General features: G+C 34.2%; 1 protein-coding gene across 6 annotated transcripts in view; it reads left to right on the top strand.

Moving 5' to 3' along the window:
• The window catches only part of Lin54 (lin-54 DREAM MuvB core complex component), a 75,188-nt gene extending 57,830 nt beyond the window's left edge, over positions 1–17,358 (top strand). For all 6 annotated transcript variants that reach the window (XM_026409011.2, XM_026409014.2, XM_026409012.2 and 3 more), the window contains exons 6-13: positions 2,865–2,938; positions 3,096–3,293; positions 4,963–5,054; positions 6,102–6,173; positions 7,079–7,181; positions 7,340–7,477; positions 12,312–12,514; positions 14,510–17,358. In XM_026409011.2, coding sequence (XP_026264796.2) covers positions 2,865–2,938; positions 3,096–3,293; positions 4,963–5,054; positions 6,102–6,173; positions 7,079–7,181; positions 7,340–7,477; positions 12,312–12,514; positions 14,510–14,711 — 1,082 coding nt within the window. In that variant the 3' untranslated portion in view covers positions 14,712–17,358. The remainder of the gene's footprint in view (positions 1–2,864; positions 2,939–3,095; positions 3,294–4,962; positions 5,055–6,101; positions 6,174–7,078; positions 7,182–7,339; positions 7,478–12,311; positions 12,515–14,509) is intronic.
• The last annotated feature ends 4,015 nt before the right edge of the window (positions 17,359–21,373 follow it).

Here is a 21,373-nt window from a genome sequence, read left to right on the forward strand (position 1 = left end):
TCTACCATATTGGCAAAGGAGGAAATCAACTTAAGAAATTTAAAAAACCTCAAACACTTGCTGGTTTGGAAGTTTGGAAGGAAGGTATTCTCAAGGATTGTTTAGAGTTCCTGTTAAAGAACAAACAAACAAAAAACCAAAACAGATTATGTCAGCTTTTATGAAATGTACAGTAGTAATTAGTAATGTACACCAAGGTGAGGAGGAGGAGGAGAAACATGAACTATTGACTTAATTATATAATATCCCTTTCCCTAGCTGTTTTATAGTGTTTCTGTTTTCTGACCACTTTAGTTATATAATAGTCCTTATTCCTCAGGTTTCCGTTAAAACTCAGTGTGCAGATACCGACCTATATTATTTCAAGTACTTAAGTTTTCTAGGGGTGTGTGTGCCTGCTCGTGTGTATATGTACGTTCATGAATGTATATGAGGAGGAGGCAGGGACAGTCCCCTATTTGATATGACAGGTTGGGCTGCATTGTTTCTCTTGACCACCAGGAAGTTCCCACATTCTTCCAGTTGTTATCCGTGTCTGCACAGAACAGTAACCCGTCATCTTCAAGTATCAAGTAGTGGAGGGCCTCTATTCTCCTGTGTCCCACGCACGCATTTTAGTATTGCCGAGAACAATCTATAGTGGTTAGTATAACTTTACTAACACTTCAATAACCTGAGGAGAATCAAACCAGAACAGAAACATCTTTAAATTAGATATCAGATGTCACTGTTCCTTTATTTCATAGTCATACACCCTTTGTATAACAACTTTATTGAGATGCAGTTTTCATCGACACCATAAAATTCACTCTTTTATAGCATACAATGCTGGTTTTTAGTGTATTCAAAGTTATTCAACCATCACTGCTAATCAGACCTGGAGATCTCCCACTCTTCCTGCATCTCCCTAGTTTGTCACCTTGCTGCAGCAGCCTGCTTTCTTAGATCAGATGTCTTTAAAGTTCTCTTCCAGGACTCTCTTGACTTGTCTTTAGCCTTCCAGTCTCCTTCAAAAGTATGAAAACCTCTTACTAACCTTATAGTCTCTATATCCAAAGAAATCTTTGGATAGAGTTTTTTAGTTATTGTTCAGAGCAGTTTAGATCCCATTATTCCAACTTTTCTTAGTCCAGACTCCAGGCCTTACTTTAACATATATTAAACCCAAATAAATGTCCTTTCTATCTTCTTAAATCCCTCTTTCAGACTGTTAAAATGGTAATTGGCAGTTTTAAAAATTCTTTTGGTCCTGGACTAACCTTTTTGATCTCCCGCCAATCTTTCTCCTGAGTGTCATCACATTATTTCTCCATGTCTGGTTTTGCTTTCTTCAAATTAGCTCATCCTCAAGTTTTCAGTTTTAAATAGCCATCATTTTCCTGTTTTTGTTTTTTTTTTTTTTTTAACTCTGCCATAACTTACTTTTTCTTTCATTCTACTTTCAATTCCTACAACTCGGTGGTTGGTTAGTCATGTTTCTTTCACTTCCACCAGGTCCCTTAAAACTGTTTTTCCCTTTTCTTCCCAGGGCTGTCACCCCAGACCCTCTATTTTTACACTCTTCTGCCTGGTCTTGTTTATTACAACTTGATTATGTTTTACACTCTTGCTGTCATATACAGTTTCTTTTTGTGAATAATTTTTCTGCACTTCAGAATGTCCAGAAACTTCTCATTGCCTACTGAATTAAAAATACAGATCTCTACCTTAACATTTAAGGTCCTCAATATCTCCCTTTTTGTATGTGTTTGTTTACTTTAACCCTAGAGTCTAGACAAACTGGTCTCCCTTTTTGTATGTGTTTGTTTACTTTAACCCTAGAGTCTAGACAAACTGGTCTGTTTGCCAACATGTTGTCAGTATGCTTTGCAGCTTCCCAGGACCAAAGCTCTACTATTCCTTCTTGAGCCTGCATGGAATACCTGTGTGCTCTTTTTGCCACCTGCCCATTGATCAGTGCCAATCTCATATCCTCTGTGTATTCTTGCTTGCCATATTCCCATTCTCTATTTTCTCTTCTATGAAATTCCACAGAAGTTTATCATATTCTTTAATAGTATTTATTTTATTTGAGTATTTACCTGATCTATTTTACTAGAATGTGAAGTCCTTGAGTGCAGGTGTCTAATACTTTAGTTTCCCTGGAATACTGGCCATGATGCCATTTATATGGTAATAATGGTTACAGTAATAACTATGACAACATTTATTGAATACTTATTATTTGTTAGGCACTATTTTAATCAATTTTCATGAATTGATATAGTTCATCCTTTACTGTTGAAGGTAGATACTCCCATATTTCAGTTAAGGAACAGGCAAAGAGAATTAAAGTCATGAAAGTAGCAGAACAGGGATTTGAATCCCCTGGTTCTTATGACTTTAGAACCCACATTTTTAACATTTATGCCATGCTGCCTTTTAGTATCTATTCTGTAAATATTGAATTCTACCAGAATGATATTTTCTCTGTTTTGAATAGAAACACAGCAATTAGAAATAGGAGAATAGAACAGTGTCGTTACCCAAGCTCATCAATGATGGTTCTCTTACTTATGAAACATTTCATTTGACTGGATTTAATACTGAATGTTTAAGTCTTCTGAATACAGATTGAAATATTTTTAATATAATGTCTACAAATAGGTGGATAGCCTATAGTTACTTTTAATAAAAATTCTCACGTAGATGGGGTAAGCAATTTGAAAGGTAAATATCCTGATTAAAGATTGCTTAAAATAGGAAGCAAATGGAATTTTTCATGACTTGAAAAATAACTTGGGGGAGTGCTAAGTATTCTCAAGAGTTTTGAGTGTCGTTTTCTGTAAATAAATTATTCATATTTTCCTTCTTCTTTTAAAAAGCAAAGCCAGTGGTTGTTAATACAACACCAGTGCGGATGTCAGTTCCATTTGTCCAAGCTCAGGCTGTCAAACAAGTAAGTTATCACTTCTTATCTTGGTTTCTCTCAAATGATAATTTATTTTTTAAATTCAAAGTTGAGATTTAAGTATAAGATACTGAATTTCAAAGCTGAAAATTTATTTTTGTGATAAAATTTGTGATAAACTGATTACAAAATGTCTTTTTTTTAGGTTGTCCCCAAACCCATCAATCCAACTTCACAAATAGTAACTACTAGCCAACCACAGCAACGGCTTATCATGCCTGCCACCCCACTGCCACAGATCCAGCCTAACCTCACTAACCTGCCACCAGGTACTGTCCTGGCACCAGCTCCAGGAACAGGGAATGTGGGTTATGCAGTGCTTCCAGCTCAGTACGTTACTCAGGTAGGTGGGGAAAAATGAAGTCATTGTATTTCATAGACCTCAAAATGATAATTGGGTTTAAGATGCCTACCACTATGACATTCTGAAACTACTCAAAAACAGTATTAAAGTGACTTTTTCTAAAATCTGAAACTGTTAAAACATCTGAGTATTTTTCCTCTGTATTTTCAGCATTTAGAAATATATACAGGGGCTGGGGTTGTGGCTCAGTGGTAGAGCACTTGCCTAGCATGTGTGAGGCACTGGGTTCGATTCTAGTACCACATATAAATAAATAAAAGTAAAGGTCCATTGGCAATTTAAAAAAATATCTTTAAAAAAAAAAAGAAATATATACACAAGGCTGGGCACGGTGGTGCATGCCTATAATCACAGCTGCTCAGGATGCTGAGGCAGCCTCAGCATTGGCAAGGCACTAAGCAACTCTGAGACCGTGTCTCTAAATAAAACACAAAATAGGGCTGGGGATGTGCTTAGTGGTCAAGTGACCGTGAGTTCAATCTCCAATACCCTCCCCCCACACACACACCAAAAAAAAAAAAAAAAAGAAATATACACACAAGTCAGATTTTAAAAGTCAGAAAATTTAGATTTGCAAGAGGTCTGGTGAGAGTGCAAGACTGGAGATTTGAAAAAAGTTGAACTGAGAGTCAGCCGAGTCCAAATGAATTTAGAAAAGATTGTATATAATTAAGTTCTTTCATCATACACAAATATGATGACACCGACTTTTGCAGTTTATTTTCCAAGCACGATACATTTCTAGGTGACATATCTTTAGTTGTCTGTCCACCATCATCTGGTCATTATCTGGTCATTATTAGGATTGAAGCCATGTATTATTCTGTTGGCTGACTTGGGTTGGGAGTGCTGCTTCCATGAAGCAGATAGAAAATTCCCTTTGTCATTTGAGGATCAAGTTAACTAGCACCATGTTCTAAACTATTGAATCAATCAACTCTGATTATAATAGAGGAAATAGAAACCTACAAGTATACTTTATATGAAATGTATTTTGGAGTAGGTTATGTGACCACTGATTTAAAAAAAAGTATTCAGAATTTTTATTATTAACATTTCTTATATTTAGAAATCAGTATAAAACGGCGGGCTAGGTGCAGTGCTACACAACTATATTCTCAGCTTCCCTACTTTGGAAATTGAGGCAGGAGAGTTCCAAATTTGGGGACAGTCTGGACAACTTAGTGAGTCCACATCTCAAAAATAAAGTGAAAAGGGCTGGAGATGTAGCTTAGCAGGAAAGCACTTGCCCAATATGTATGATGCCCCAGGCTTTATCCCCAGTACCACAAAATAAGAAAAAAGAAATAGTTATAAAATAGAAACTCAGTTATGCATGTAACTTCTCATTTTCTATGATTTGTAATAAAGGCACATTACATTTTTTTCTGGCCAATATGTGTTATTTTATTACTTTCAGCTTATTCATTTAGAATTTCCATAATTCTGACATAATAAAATAATTAATTATTTAGTACTACAAAACGTTCATGTTATTTGTGCTCCTAGTGATAGCTTTTTATATGAAATTCTCCATTATGTTTTTTCTATTTTGGTAGGTGAATTTATGCTTCTTGGTAATCATTGTACCTGAGAGTATTATTCATTTTTGCAAATATGATCTAAATTTCCCTTTCTTTACATGTAGCTACAGCAGTCTTCATATGTGTCTATAGCAAGCAACTCTAATTTTACTGGAACATCTGGTATCCAGACCCAGGCAAGACTCCCATTCAATGGGTGAGTATTTTGAAAATATGTAAGTTGTTGGATCAATTTAAATGCAACATTAACTATATTTATTCCAAAATACATTCCATATAATTTTTCCTCTTAAAGCCATGTGAATACTTTAGAGAAAAGTACTTTCTATTTTGAAATACTTAAAATAGACAAGTTATAGAAATAGTCAAAAGAACTGACAAATTCCCTTATTCAGATTCATCAATTTTGCCACATTTTCTTATTCATTCTGAATGACTTAAAATGATGTTAACTATTTAAAAAATTATGTTAGGTTCTTGTTTTTTGTTATTTTTTGTTTGATAATCTGTTGATTACTACTTTTGCAATCAGTTTAGAAGCAGTATTTAGTTAATGATAGGGAACCAGTTCATATCCACCATCCCATTCCTCTTCTACACACCCCTTTCTCCTCATTACCTTTTATAATTGAATTCCAAGAGTTCTGAACTGTTTTCAACCATTTTTGTTTTTTAATTTTTTTTTTTCTTTTTGTGGTATTCAGGATTGAACCTAAGGGCTTTGCACATGCTAGGCAAGTGCTCTTCCACTGAGCTACATGCCCTGTTTTCCACTTATGCTCTCCCAGAAGATAGAATATTTTGGGGGCATTCTTTAACAGGTATTGGTAACTTTTTTAAGAAATATGAAGAAGCCAAGTGCAAGGCACACACCTGTTAATACCCCTGGCTCAGAAGGCTGAGATAGGAGGATCGCAAGTTCAAAGCCAGCCTCAGCAAAAAGTGAGGCACTAAGCAATTCAGTGAGACTCTGTCTCTAAATAAAGTGCAAAATAGGGCTGGGGATGTTGCTCAGTGGTTGAGTGCCCCCAAGTTTAATCCCTGGTACCGCCTGCCCCACCCCACCCCCCTAACAAAAACCAACCCATATATAGAGAAGAACATAGCCAACTTTTAATAGAGATGGATATATCTGTTAAAATTTTATGTTAAAAGGGTTTTTATAGCTTGGACAATTTTCTAATGTATGTAGTTATCTTTAATTGATTAAAATGTATGTCTTTTTTAAAATATATCTGCATAGCATAATTCCATCAGAATCTGCCAGTCGGCCAAGAAAACCCTGCAACTGTACAAAATCGCTGTGTTTGAAATTGTAAGTGTTTTTACTGTTGTTTGCTTACTTGATAAAACTAGAAATGCTCTTAAAATTAAATGGAGATTATTAAAAATTCTTAACAGGCCAATTACATACAAGAAAGTAAATACAAAAGTGAATGAGCACATATAGCAGCATAAAGGAATTCTTTCATTGATTGATTAGGAAATACTTTTAGAGTCTTTGCTATATACAAGTCATTGGGGCTAGGAACACAACTGCATACAGTTTATGTCCTTATTAATAAGTTTGATATTTATGACTTTTGTATTTGGTCTCATGAGGTGATTATTTTAAAAATCTGAGTTTTTAAAAATTGTTGGATGAGGGGCTGGGTTTGTGGCTCAGTGGTAGAGCGCTTGCCTCACATGTGTGAGGCACTGGGTTCAATTCTCAGCACCACATATAAATAAATGAGTAAAATAAAGGTCCATCAACACTAAAAAAAGTTTTTAAAAATTATTGGATGATTAGTTTATTAGCATTAAATCAAAAGCTTTGACATGAAACAATTCAGTGAAAAAGCATTGGTCTTCTAGAGTGTCTTAGAATCCAAAGAAACATTGCTATAGCTGGGTGAGTTCCACTAATTGAATGTAGCCAGTATATTTCTTTTCTTTTCTCCTCCCCCAAGATTTTGAAATAACTTATTTGGGGAGCTCATAAAGTCACATCTTTTGTGTTGGCAGCTGTTCTTAGTTGGACTAACAACAACTTAGTTGGACTAGGAGTTGGTGACTTAAATGTTGAGCCTCAGTTATGGCTGAAATCCAAATGTGTGGTTAATTCTGTAAGTAGGAAGCTCTGAGTACATTTTTAAAAGGCTTTCCTACATACATAATGCATTTGACAATTTTATTTAATAATGACTTTTTATTTTATACTGATTTTTAACCTTCCAGGTACTGTGACTGCTTTGCAAATGGCGAATTTTGCAACAATTGCAATTGTACTAATTGTTACAACAATTTGGAACATGAAAATGAAAGGCAAAAAGCAATAAAGGTGATTGTTTTTTATTTCATGTAACTGATAAAAATCTCCAGTATTATCCATTTTTAAAGAACTCAATTGTCTTACAAAAAAATTAATTTCCTTTGCAGTATTTAAATTTAATCTAATGTGATTTAACTTTAATTTTGATATTTGATCTGTTTTGATAGGCATGCCTTGACAGAAATCCAGAAGCTTTTAAGCCTAAGATAGGGAAAGGAAAGGAGGGAGAATCAGATCGTCGTCACAGCAAAGGATGTAATTGCAAACGATCAGGATGTCTTAAAAACTACTGTGAATGCTATGAGGTGAGATGCTTGTTGGGGAAAGTAATCTGTCTTTTGAAAAGTTTTAGAAAGTACATACTATAAAAATTTACTTTAATGTCAGGAAATCACCTTACCATTATAGTTCAAAAGTATGCACAGTTAGTCCAAGGGCCTTGTTTGAGGAAGACCCTTGGGCTTATCATTACATATTGGGGTCTCAGCTGATTTACTGTTTCATAACTTCTTGATTATTATACCTGAAAGTATGCAAATTAGAGCACCAGAATATTGATTTTTCAATACAGATAATAATATCAAAGTGCTTCAGAAGATAGGGCAGTGGTTCTCAACTGAGGGACAGTATTACTTACCTCCACAGGCTTTTTGGAAATATGTGAATACAAAATAGCCTATCTTCCAGAATGAAATCCTGAAATAAAGGATTATCTTGGCCAAAAAAGCCAGCAGTGCCCCTCAGAAAACATAGCTCTGTGGAAAACTAAATTATATTGAGAAGTTTGGCCAGGTGTGGTGGCACACACCTATAATCGCAGCAGCTTGGGAAGCTGAGGCAGGAGGATTACAAGTTCAAAGTCAGCCTCAACAACTTGGCAAGGCCCTAAGCACCTCAGTGAGAACTTGTCTCAAAACAAAATATAAAAAGGACTAGGGATGTGGCTCAGTGATTAAGTTCAATCCTTGGTACCAAAAAAAAAAAAAAAAAAAAAAAAATTTTAGTTGGCTTTATAAACATTCATATACGAAGGGAGGAATATGGATATTACTGGATAAGGTTCAGTTCACTGTTAGGTGCCTGGGTCCATTTTCACTGTTTCATTGTCACACCCAATTGGCTATTTGTATTTATGACTCAGCCATCTTCTCTGGAGGATGTAGTTTCTGTTCTGCTTTGATAGATGCAGTGTAAGCCTCCCCTTCTTTCTTTAGACAAAATACTATAGAACTTATTATTTTAAAAATTTAAACATAACAATCTAGTTTTGCTTGAGATTAACCCTTGGTTACCATAATGTCTCCTGATATGCTTGAAACTCTCTACTGACAGTCTATTGGATTAGTTATTCCTACAGTTGGCTTTCTTCTTTTATTATTTTCATTCTTTCAAATGCCATTCTCAGAGGGAGAATTTTTTCAATGCTTTGGCAGAAAGCCTAGCCTTGTACCACCATCAATGGTTATACTCAGCATTGGTAAGGTATATTCTGCAGTTCAGTGCCCTCTCTCATACAAAATGTGTCGTATGCAAGATATTGTTTTTTTTTTTTTTTTTTAAAGAGAGAGAGAGGAGGGCTGGAGATGTGGCTCAGCGGTAGCGCGCTCGCCTGGCATGCGTGCGGCCCGGGTTCGATCCTCAGCACCACATACCAACAAAGATGTTGTGTCCGCCGAGAACTAAAAAAAAAAATAAAATAAAATAAATAAATATTAAAAAAAATTAAAAAAAAAAGAGAGAGAGAGGAGAGAGAGAGAGAGAGAGAATTTTTAATATTTATTTTTTAGTTCTCGGCGGACACAACATCTTTGTTGGTATGTGGTGCTGAGGATCGAACCCGGGCTGCACGCATGCCAGGCATGGCGCGCTACCGCTTGAGCCACATCCCCAGCCCCAAGATATTGTATATAGTATTCTCTGTGTAATAAATTCTTCCTGAACTTATTATGTAGAAGGTCTAATTTTCTCTCAAGAAATAAATTAAAGTTGGGTATGGTGGTGAATGCATATAGTTCCAATAACTTGGGAGGCTGAGTAAAGTTAAAGGCCAGTCTGGGCGGCTTAACAAGTCCCTGTTTGAAACAAAAAATGGGTTGTTAGGGATATAGCTCAGTGGCCTCTCTGTTCAAATCTTCAGTACCACCACCACAAAAGGAAAAAAAATAAAAAAGATAGTAAACATCTTGTTAATTCTGAATCAATATATATAAAAATTGTACAAAGTCAAGATCAATTTTAAAAGTTTCTTAAATAAAATCTTATAAACAAGCCAGTTTTTCATTCAGTATAGGATATATTGACCCTTCATTCTATTTGAATGCCTGGTAAAAATAGTCTCTGTTTATAAATACATAATACTAAATTTGTCATTAACATAAAAAATAAATAGATTTCTCTTTTTTGAGGAAACTATCAAACCAAGTCCACAAAAAGAGAGAAGATGGAAATTTTTATAAACTGGTTCCAAAATGCAAAGCTTTTCATGTATTTGACATTGAATTATTAATACATGCTGGGCATAATGAAATTGGAACATGCATAAACAATTTAGTTGAATTTGTTAAGAAATATGAATTAATAGAAGTAGAAAAGGTAGTAGGATGGTTGGAAATTATTAGCAGAGAGAAACCTGCCCTGCCTACTCTAATGAAACTGTGTCAAAACAGACATAACATGTTAACAACTGATTTGTCATTCCCAAAGTCATTTATCAAAAGATGGAAAAATTTGAAATATACTAAACTAAAAATAGCAGTGGCTAATTGACTCACTATGAATAGTGATGTTGAGTAGCAGTTTGTACCGTCAGAATTTTGTCTGAAGTTTTCAGTTTAGTTGGCTTTTTGGTCCAGTTGATTTCCAAGTGGACAATACATACATAATCCTTTCACATGCCTTCAGGCCTAGTTGATTGTATTAGTTGGCTGTCCATTGTTATTTAAATGATTGTGTCTTGTAACTTGCTCACCCTGCTATGGTTGTTGGGGAAGGTAAATTAGCAAAGTCTAGAGGATTCCTTGTCATTGTCATTTTTCTTTCCTGAGCACCTTTGGTTTTAGTAAAACATAATCCCAGCTGGGGTTGTGGCTCAGTGGTAGAGCGCTTTCCTAGCATCTGTGAGGCACTAGGTTTGATTATTAGCACCACATTTAAATAAATTAATAAATAAGGTAAAAGTCCATCAGCAATTTAACGAATTAAAAAAAAAAAAAGAATCCAAGTTACCATCATTGATAATTCTCTGCTCTAGGGCCAGGAATTTTCTTTCTTCATCATTAGATGCATATTAAGTGTTGCTTTAGTTGGAGTCCCAAATAAGCCTGTTAATTGGGAGTAACCCAGTGAAGCCACACATATATCCATTGTTCCTTTATTTATTGGTGTATTGTAAGAAAGAAGTAGAGTAAATGTGTTTAAAATCTGGTCCATTTACCTTGCTAAGTGCTATAGAGAGAGGATAGGTTTATTTATTTAAATTGATACAGGTTCACTGAAGAAAATGAGACTAAAAAAAGATTCAAATTTTTTAGGAGTCAGGGAAATGTAAATAACAATGTGATTTCACTTTATGTTATCCCCAATCAGACTGGAAAATACTAAAAAATAAAAAGAGTTGGAACATCCATTATTGGAGGGAATGTAGGACAGCCTTAATTGCTGATGAGATGTGAAGAGGTGTTAGTTACAGCTGGAAAAAGCAATCTGATTATATCTCTTAAAATTAAAATACATATATCCTAATCCCAGCGGCTCAGGAGGATCTTGAGTTCAGAGCCAGCCTCAGCAAAGTCAGTGAGACCCTGTCTCTAAATAAAATACAAAATAGGGCTAGGGATGTGATGTGGCTCAGTGATCGAATGCCCCTGAGTTCAATCCCTGGTATCAAACAAACAAACAATAGGAACTTATTTTCTTTGACCAGTGAGCACCATTATAAAGATCTGGCTCAGAGAAATAAAAGCATAATTTTATTACTCACCCCCCATCTTTGTATGCATTGTTTGTATTACCAATGAACTGGAAACAAAACAAATACTCATTGATAGGGGAATATATTCCCTAATAAAACATGACATATCTTACCAGGGATTAATACCCAGCCATTAAACAGAATGAATTCTAGCTCTGCCAAATGACTGGAAGAGGATAGTATTTTATGAAGTGTTGGAGTATAAGGAAAACAAAATGCAGAAAAGTAGGTATATGATTTTGTAAAACAAACTAAAAAGAGAATTCTGTATACCTTGAGTTGGTATGTACATAGATCTAGGTTCTCATATAAATATATATCTTTACATGGATGTTCATACTAGATTATGAATTTATAGAATTTTGAAGCATTCTAGGAATCTGAAGAGGAAAGAGAATTCAGTGAGGGACATATAAAAAACAGCATGTATGGCCAGGTGTGGTGGAGTTCACCTGTAATCCCAGCTACTTGGGAAGCTGAGGGAGAAGGATCACAAGTTAGTTCAAGGCCAGCCTGGGCAAATTGAAGAGACCCTGTCTCAGAAAACAAAAAATAAAATGGGCCGAGATATAGCTTAGTGGTAGAGTGTGTGCACAAGCTTGGGGTTCAATCTCCAGGACTGCAAAAACAAAAATAACAAATGGTGATTTGATTGAGGTGGTTTAATTCTGAATGACCATCTTTTTTTTTTTTTTGTAATATTTATTTTTTATCTGTGGTTGGACACAATGTCTTTATTTTATTTATTTATTTTTATATGGTGTCGAGGATCGACCCCAGGGCCTCACACGTGCTAGGCGAGTGTTCTGCTGCTGAGCCACACAGCCCCAGCCCCCTGAATGACCCTTTTTAATATTTTAATGTGTCATTCATAGTCCTTATGAAGAACATGGGCTATTCATGCCAGGAGGAAAATCTATATTTATAGTAGGGCGAAAATGGACATGAAAGGATTTGAACATCAACATTGTTTGGCCATTTTCAGACTTTAGACTACCTGACCTAGCCACCTGCATACTCAGCCCATTTAGTCATTGACAGAAATAGATGCTTCCATCTAATCTTATGTCAGTTGATTAGGTAATGTTATTATTTGGTAATCTGATTGTGGAATCTACTTATAGTAATGTTTTTTGGTTTTGATTTGGAAACTTTTATAAATTTTTTAGGCAAAAATAATGTGTTCCTCAATATGTAAATGTATTGGCTGTAAGAATTTTGAAGAAAGCCCAGAAAGAAAGACATTGATGCATTTGGCAGATGCAGCTGAAGTAAGGGTGCAGCAACAAACAGCAGCGAAGACAAAATTATCCTCTCAGATTTCAGACTTACTTACTAGACCAACACCGGCTTTGAATAGTGGAGGAGGAAAGTAAGTCAATATTTTTATCTCTTTTTATAGTGTTTCTCAAATATTCATTTTTAGTAAAGTTTCTCTTGGAGAGAGACAAAAGTTGAGTTTATACTTTTGGTTATTGAAAACCTGATTTTTAAAATTTCCTTTCTATCTATATTTACTTTAAGGAATTTAAGGATAACAGAACAATCTCTTGTCAAATATATTGTACAATTCTAAATGTACAGTAAGCCAGATGAGGGGGCTTAGGCCTATAATTCTAACAACTCAAGAGGCTGAGGCAGGAGGATATCAAGTTTGAGGCCAACCCGAGCAACTTAGACCCCATCTAAAGTGAAAAATAGAAGGGGGATGGGGATGTAGTTCAGTGGTAGGTAGATAAGTATGTAATTTTTAGAATCTCCTAAGAAAACCAAAAATTTTATACCCCTTTCAGAATGTAATTATTCTATCCCCAGCATTTATCAGGGCCTGATGCCAATACAGTTTGCAGTTTGGACTTGGGTTTATATTTAAAAGCTTATTAGAGAATTTATTTGAGAAATTATTAAGTGGTATAAGCCTTCCAAGTGGGCTTTTATTTAAAATGCTTAAGTTGAAATAAGATCTAATGCTTATACAAGGAAGGCTCCTTTGTACAAAGTAGTTCAGCTTTTAGTTCTCTTACAAGTGAAATATAATTTGCAAATGTTTCTTGACTGAATAAAGTGGAATTTAGTAGTTACTGTTATGGTATGGGTCCTTCCTGGTCTTTTAGTAAATCTTTAAATCAGATTTCCATGTGGAGATTAAAGATACTGCTACAGTAAAATATTTACAATCTTTCCACTTGGGAAAATGTTTATGATATGAAGTGAAAACACAAAATTATATATTATAATTAAAACTATTGCTGAGTGCAGTGGTGCATGCCTGTAATCCCAGTGGCTTGGGTGGCTGAGGCAGGAGGATCACAAGTTCACAGTCAGTCTCAGTAACTCAGCAAGGCCCTGTCTCTAAATAAAATATAAAAAGGGGTTGGGGATGTGGCTCAGTGGTAAAGTTCCTCTGAGTTCAATCCATGATACCAACAAAACAAAACAAAACAAAAAAACTATTGTTACAAAAAATACTATAAAGCTATACCAGCATTAGACAAGCCTTTGTCTAATTATTTCCAACCTGGGATTCTTTCTTTCCTTTTACTTCTCGTGTAGTTCCCAAAGACTTTATTTTATTTTATTTATTTATTTATTTTTTTTTTTTGAGAGAGAGAATTTTTTTTAATATTTATTTTTTAGTTCTTGGCAGACACAACATCTTTGTTGGTATGTGGTGCTGAGGATCGAACCTGGGCAGCACGCATGCCAGGTGAGCACGCTACCGCTTGAGCCACATCCCCAGCCCCCCAAAGACTTTATAATGAGCACTTTTATTATGTTATATTACTAATTGTATAATGTCATTGTAATATTAAGATTTTAAAATTTAAAGTGCTTCTTTGTACATTAAAGATTTCGGTAAAATTGTGTGACAACCTGTCATAGTGGGCTTTAATTTCAGGGCTGGGGATGTGGCTCAGTGGTTGAGTGCCACTGAGTTCAATATCTGGTACCAAGAGATAATAATAATAGAAGGGGGTATGGTAAAGTACTTTATTTTCATTATTGCCTAAAAGATAGTACTTTCAACTCCCAATATTACTCATTCATTCAGCAAATTCTCATAAAAAATGTCTGTGTCAGGATCTATTCTGGGCACTGGAAAACAGTAGTAAGTAAAACAAAGATTGCACTCATGGAACTTACATAGGTAGAATTACATCTTTTAGTTAACCAAATAACCTTGTCAAAGTAATCACATATTTTACATTAAATGTTGTATTTCCCGAACAGTATTTTAAAGCACTTTAGGATGTGTTTGTGCTCGTTGTAGAACCTGGAATTGTCAAAGAGTCAATACAAAAGGATGTTACTTTTGTAATTTAACCCCATCATCATCTCTCTCTTTTTCTCTCAAAAATCATTTCAGGTTGCCATTTACATTTGTAACTAAGGAAGTAGCTGAAGCCACATGTAATTGCCTTCTCGCCCAGGCAGAGCAGGCAGACAAGAAGGGAAAATCAAAGGCAGCAGCAGAGCGGATGATTCTTGAGGAATTCGGACGATGTTTGATGAGCGTCATCAACTCTGCAGGAAGAGCAAAAAGTGACCCTTGTGCCATGAATTGCTAACTCTTGCACAAGACTGATAAATGAACCTGTACAGAAATTTTAAGGATGCTTGACTGTCTGGAAGATAGTTTAACAATTACTGTATTTGAATTCAGTCCTTGTTTTAAGAGACCTGAAATTATAATATTGAAAGAGAAGAAATTTTAAATGAGGAAATTAGTACATTTTAAATCTTAGTTAATTCTATGCCCCTTCTAAATAGAATTTTTCTTTTAAAATTTTTTCTTTATTGTATTATATAGATTTTTAATTTACTTGGGTTTCTTAAGAATTAGATGTTCTATCCTTCTGATTCTATTGGCAAAGAACATTTATAAATTACTATAATATAATTTATAATGTATGGCGTTGTATGACTTTGTTCAGTAGAAAAAACCAAAGCAGCATTGGTATTGCCCAGTCATTCTTTGGTTCTAGATTTAGAATAAACATAGACAGAATGTCTACATAAACAAATTATGGAACATATTTGGATGACATCTTATGTTTAGAAAAGTGCTATCTTTTTAAGAAAAATTAGCTTTTTTAGGGTGAATTCTGGGATATGCTATTGTCACTTTGGTAAATTAGAAGGGGAAGCAATCCCCAGGCACACTTTTAAAATTAAAAGTTATATTTTCAAAAAAACAGAACAAAAGAAAACAAAATATTAAGGGACAGTAAGTGATTTTCAAAGGATGGGCAGTTTTTCTATAATGAGGAATGGCTAACATGCTGAAGGATGTCTCCATTGTCTTTCAGAGGTGGTATGTGTTTGAAATAATAAATTGTTGAAGTGATTGCTGGGTATTGTTAAAATGAGGTATGTGTGAATAGAAGTAAACATTATGTAGGGTTAATGTAGATCCGCTCATAACTATCAAGTATAAAATTTGGCTTGAATGGAGAAATAAGGAAGAAGCTGTAAGAGTGAATTTAGGGAAAGACTTTTCATCTCTACAGTTTTCTTTGTAGACTTTTGAACAGAAAAGTTTCAAACCAATACACGACTCTTAATTGATTTACTCAAATGGGCTGCCTAACAAAGCATTCAAAATTATAGTGGGATTTGTTTTTATATGGGATGTTTAATATGCCATTATTTTTAGCCAGTGATTTGGTAAGCTGAAGGTACGTGTGTTTTCAGATAATTGTTGAAATTACCTAAATCATTTTCAGTAATTTAAAAACTCTATGAATTTAAGAGCCTTTTAATAGGAACTCCTGATTTTATGACAAAACAACAACAAAAAACCATGTTGGAATTCAGGCGTTTTGTTAGGTACTTTAATCCTCAGTAATTATTAGTATATGATCATTACATTTCCTACAAGGACTCTATAGTTGTATGTATTAAGTGTGTATATATGTTCATATGAACATGCAAGATATAGGCAATAGAAATTAAGTAATCCAGAAGAGGATTCCGTTATTCATTAAAGTATCCTTCTTTTGAAATTTGGATTTATAAAATTATAGTGCAGTAACTTTAAATGTAGATAGTGCAAACATTCTTAGCACCTCAATCTAGTATGTCTAATTAAATTTGTATAAATGTAAATTAGTGTAAGAGGATAAAATAATATCTAATGAAGTTATTTTTCAAAAGATTGCAATAAGTTTTTGGTCTGAACCTAAACTTTGTTCATTTTGTATATATTCTGTGTTAATTCTAATTGCACCATTGTGATGTGTATTTATATACAGTGTGCAGAAAATGTTTGTGAAATTTTGATTACAATTGTGGATTATGTATGATGGCATTGCTTAAGAATGTCTTGCTTGTAAAAATTTGAAGGTGCAATCAAATGCTACTAGTTTTTGATTTTCAAAAAGCTATCTAAAGAAATAAGCCTTTTTCTTCCTGTGTAGTACTTACTAAACAACTTTTTGTATTTAGGCATTTGCATCAAATTGCTGAACAAGATTAATAGTCACATTAATCCAACAATTTTAAAAGACTATTTGGGGAGGGTTGGGTATATAATTTTCTAGCTCTATTTACATCCCAAAGTAGAAAGATTAAATTTATATTTACTAGAGCTATTCAAATACACTTTTCTATATTGTAAAAACAGGATAGGAAAGTAAATCATACAGAAAAATAAACATTTATACTATTCTGTAAAAAAATAAAGGTTTTGCATTCTTTCTTTAGTTTAATGCCACTTTTAATATTTAATTGCAAGAAACCTTTTAAATTATCTTTCAAGTAAATTTGACATTACTTCTGAAAACACAAGCAAAAATTATTTTTGCCTAATTATCATTAACATAAATTGCTTTGAAATGAGAATGTGCTTTCTCCCTTTCCCGCTTTCTTCTAAGAGCAGAAACTCCATCTACTCTTTTCGTTTTAATGTATGATGTTATTATGATGACCACTTTTGTTTCCTTATCCCTGAAGAACTAAAAGCAACCTGTAGGTCTCATCTCTCAGAATCTTAATGCTACAAGTAAGTACTAAAACAATGAGAACATACTGGGTGAGGGAGGAGGTGTGTAATGCTTTAGCTTTCCCATGTTTTCATATTTGATGACTGACATTTTCTCAATCTCATGTAAACAGAAATACCTTTAGAAAAGTTTTCTATTTTTACTGTTGTAAAACATCATTAAGAAAATTAATGTGTCTTGTAATTGAAGCTTCAAACAGGATCTCTAGTCCTACGTTTGGTTATATTGTATCCCTTACGTATTTTTATATAGAATTCTGGAGTTGCCAATTAAAGCCAGTCACCTGAAGTCTTTAATATTGGGGTTATTTTCTATATTTATTTAAGGCTTTTTTTTTCACTCAAGACTTCTTTAATCCACATTTATTGTGGATCAAATGTGAGCTTTTTAAGAACCAGTATCCATCCCCATCCCCCACAAGGCCTTACACAATACCAAGCAAGTTCCACCACTGAACTATAACCCTAGCCCAATCCAAGTGACTTTATAAAATGAAAGCTATAATGGCTTTTTTTGTATGTCTATGGTGCTGGGGATTGAACCCAGGGCCTTGTGCGTGGGAGACAAGCTCTCTACCAACTGAGCCTTATAATGGTCAATTTTTTTTAATTTAAATATTTTCTTCTCAAAAGTAGATTTTGTGAGAGAATTTAAACATTATCAGTTTAAAAAAATATTAGTTTCTACTCAAAGGCAATAAATTATAATATATATTCAAGAAACTGTTTATTGTTAAGATCACAGGGACTTCAATAAAACTAATTTAAGTTGGCAAATGAAATATGTCAATATATAAAAATACATCATGACCAAGTAGAACTGACTGTCCCAGAAATAAAAAGTTGATCCAACACTTAAAAACAATGTAATTCACTGAAATCAATATATTTTAAAAAATGAAATACTCATTTCAAATGTAAAAAAAATGACTGTGCATATAGAAAAACTTAGAATTCATATCTCCCCTTCTAAAGCATATAATTCAATCTCAAAAATTCTCCCCCAAAAAAGGTGCAGAAGAAAGAAAATTCAATACCCATTTATGATCAAAAATCAAAAAACAACTCTCACAAATCGAGAATAAACCTGATGAAAAAGCATTTACAAAAAAAGCCAAAAGCTGGGCTGGGATTATGGCTCAGTGGTAGAGTGCTCACCTAACACTTGTAAGGCCCTGGATTCGAACCTTAGCACTACATATAAATAAATAAAATTAAGGTATTGTGTCTACCTACAACTGGAAAAAAAAAAAAAAAAGGCCAAAAGCTCACAGTACACATGGTAAAGACAATGAGACTTGGAACAAGGCACTCTTTTTCAATTCAGCAGTAGAGGTCATTGTACAAAGGCAAGGGGGGAAAAATGGCCCACAGATCAGAAATGAATGAGACTATATTTGTAGATAATATGATTGCCTATGCAGAAAAAGCAAAGAATTTAAGGAAAGCTACTAGGACTACCAAGTGAGGTTAGCAAGATCAATATGTAAAAGTCAACTATACTTGTACACAGCAGCAATAAACATTTAGAAACTGAAATTTTAAATTTCCATTTATACCAGCAGCAAAAATGCATGAAATCCTCCTCCTCCCAAAATATATAAAGTCTGTATAGTGAAAAATAGAAATTACTGATAAGAATCAAAGAAAAAAGATAACACGATGCCCTTTTTTAGGATTGAAAGATTCAGTGTGCCAGCTTTCCCCAAAATGATCTACAGATTCAACAGAACTCTGTGACAAAATTCTGGTTAATATCCCTGCAGGGATTTCTGTAAAAATTGACAACCTCATTATACAATCTACATGGAAAAGGACAACTAGAATAGCTAAAGCATTTTTGAAAACAGAACAAAGATGGAGGACTTCCACCTGATTTCAAAAACATAAGGGGGAATGCAGTTGTACCTCCATGGTAGAGCTCTTACCTAGCATGTTCGAAGCACTTGGTTCAATCTCCAGCACCACATAAAAGTAAATAAAGGTATTGTGTCCACCTACAACTACAAAACTAAAAAAAATAAAAATAAAAAGACTAGAATAAAAATACTCTGGTCTTGGTGAAATGATAGACCCATAGGTGAAAATCAGTGAAAAAATATTGAGTACAAAAACAACCATATACATATATAAATATATAGTAAATTTTTTGAGAGGGGTACAAAGGTTATTCAACAGAGAAAGGATAGGACAATCTTTTAAACAAATAGTGTTGGGATATCTATATGTCAAAATACCAATCTACCTGCTGGGCATGGTGTCAAATACCTATAATTTCAGCTGTTCACAACACTGAGGCAAGAAGAACACAAGTTTGAGGCCAGCCTGAGCAACTTAGCAAGATTGTCTCAAACTAAAAAGGGCTAGGGATGTGGCTCAGTGGTAGAGCCACCTGGCTAGCATGTCTGAGGTTCTGGATTCAAAATTAAAACATGAACCTTAACTCATATACCAAAGTTAACTTAAAATGGATTGTGACTTAAATGTAAAACAAACTACTAAATATCTAAGAAAATCCTGATACTTTGGCTTAGGCAAAGATTTTCTTGAATATTAAAAAGTATAATCCCTAAAAGAAAATTGGAAATATTAGACTTATGAAAATTTATTTACTCTTCAAAAGATATTATGAAAATTTAAATAGTCACAAACTGTGAAAAATATTTGCAAAACACATCTGACAGGGCAACAAACAAATATCTAGAATAGATATTCTATTTTCGAGAAAGCAACCAACTTTCCAAAATATGGGCCTAAGAATTGAACCAACATTTTACCTAAGGAGATAAATGAAAAACAAGGGAGATGAAAATGTACTCCACATCATTAGCCATTAGGATAATGCAAATAAAAATGAAAGATCACTACACACCTTAGCTATTTCAAACAGAAAACAAAACCTGACATTACCAAGTGCTGAGGAGGAGGTAGAACAATTGGAATTTTTGTACTTTGGAGTCGGAATGCCAAACGGTACACTCTGTAAAAAGTTTTGGCAGTTTGTTATAAGGTTAAACATACACTTACTGTATGACCCATTGTATGGATATAGCATATTTTTATTTACCCACTTAGCAGTCACCAGACTTTTAGGAATTTTTTTCCCCTTTGGGCTATTATGTTATGAAGTTTGTGTGCAAATTTTTGTGTGGTCATGTTTTAATTTCTCTTGCTAATATGCCTAAGAGCACCACTATAGTGGTGCTCTTAGGCATATAGTTAACCTTGTTAAACTGTTTTAGGAGCTGCCAGGGTGTTTTTCTAAGCATATGTACTAGCTATATTATTTGGCATTCTCAACAACAGTGAATGAAGGTTACAATTTCCCCATTCTTGCCAGCACTTGCTATGTCTTCTTTATTATGGCCATCCTGGTTGGTCAGAAGAGACATTTTTACAGTGATTTGATTTGCATTTCTTAGATGGCTCACGATGCCAAACATAGTCATTTGGGGCTGTTTGACTATCTCCTATGGTAATGTCTACTTATTCTTTACCCATTTTTAAAATTTTGGTTATTGAGTTATAGGAGTTATTAGTGTATTCTGGACTCAAATCCTATGAGAAATGGTTTCCAAAATTTCTTTTCACTCTATTTGTAGTCTTTAAAAATTTTTAAAAATATTTATTTCTTTTTAGTTTTTAGGTGGACATAGTATCTTTATTTCACATTTATGTGGTGCTGAGAACCGAACCCAATGCCTCATGTATGGTAGGCGAGTGCGCTATCACTTGAGCCACATCCCCAGCCCCAGTCTTTCACATTTTTTTTTTTTTTTAAGCTTTCAGCGGACACAACATTTTTGTTTGTATGTGGTGCTGAGGATCGAACCCGGGCCACACGCATGCCAGGTGAGCAAGCTACCGCTTGAGCCACATCCCCAGCCCTCTTTCACATTTTTTAAAAAACATTTTTTTAGTTGTAGATGGACACAATATTTATTTTTATGTGGTGCTGAGGATTAAATCCCAGTACTCCACATATGCGAGGCAAGTGCTATACCACTGAGCAGCAGTCTTACATTTTTGATATCTCCTTGAAACATGTAAACATGTTTTTAATTTTGGTGAAGTCCAATTTCTATTGTTTCTTTTCTTTTTTTGGTGTTTTAGCTAAAACACAAACACCTAATCCAGTTCTATTTTCTTCTAAGTTTTATTTATTTATTTTTGGTGATGATGCTGGGGATTGAACCCAGGGTTTTGTGCATGTGAGGCAAGCACTCT

This window comes from Urocitellus parryii, chromosome 10 (assembly GCF_045843805.1).
Source record: "Urocitellus parryii isolate mUroPar1 chromosome 10, mUroPar1.hap1, whole genome shotgun sequence".
Taxonomy (NCBI): Eukaryota; Metazoa; Chordata; class Mammalia; order Rodentia; family Sciuridae; genus Urocitellus; species Urocitellus parryii.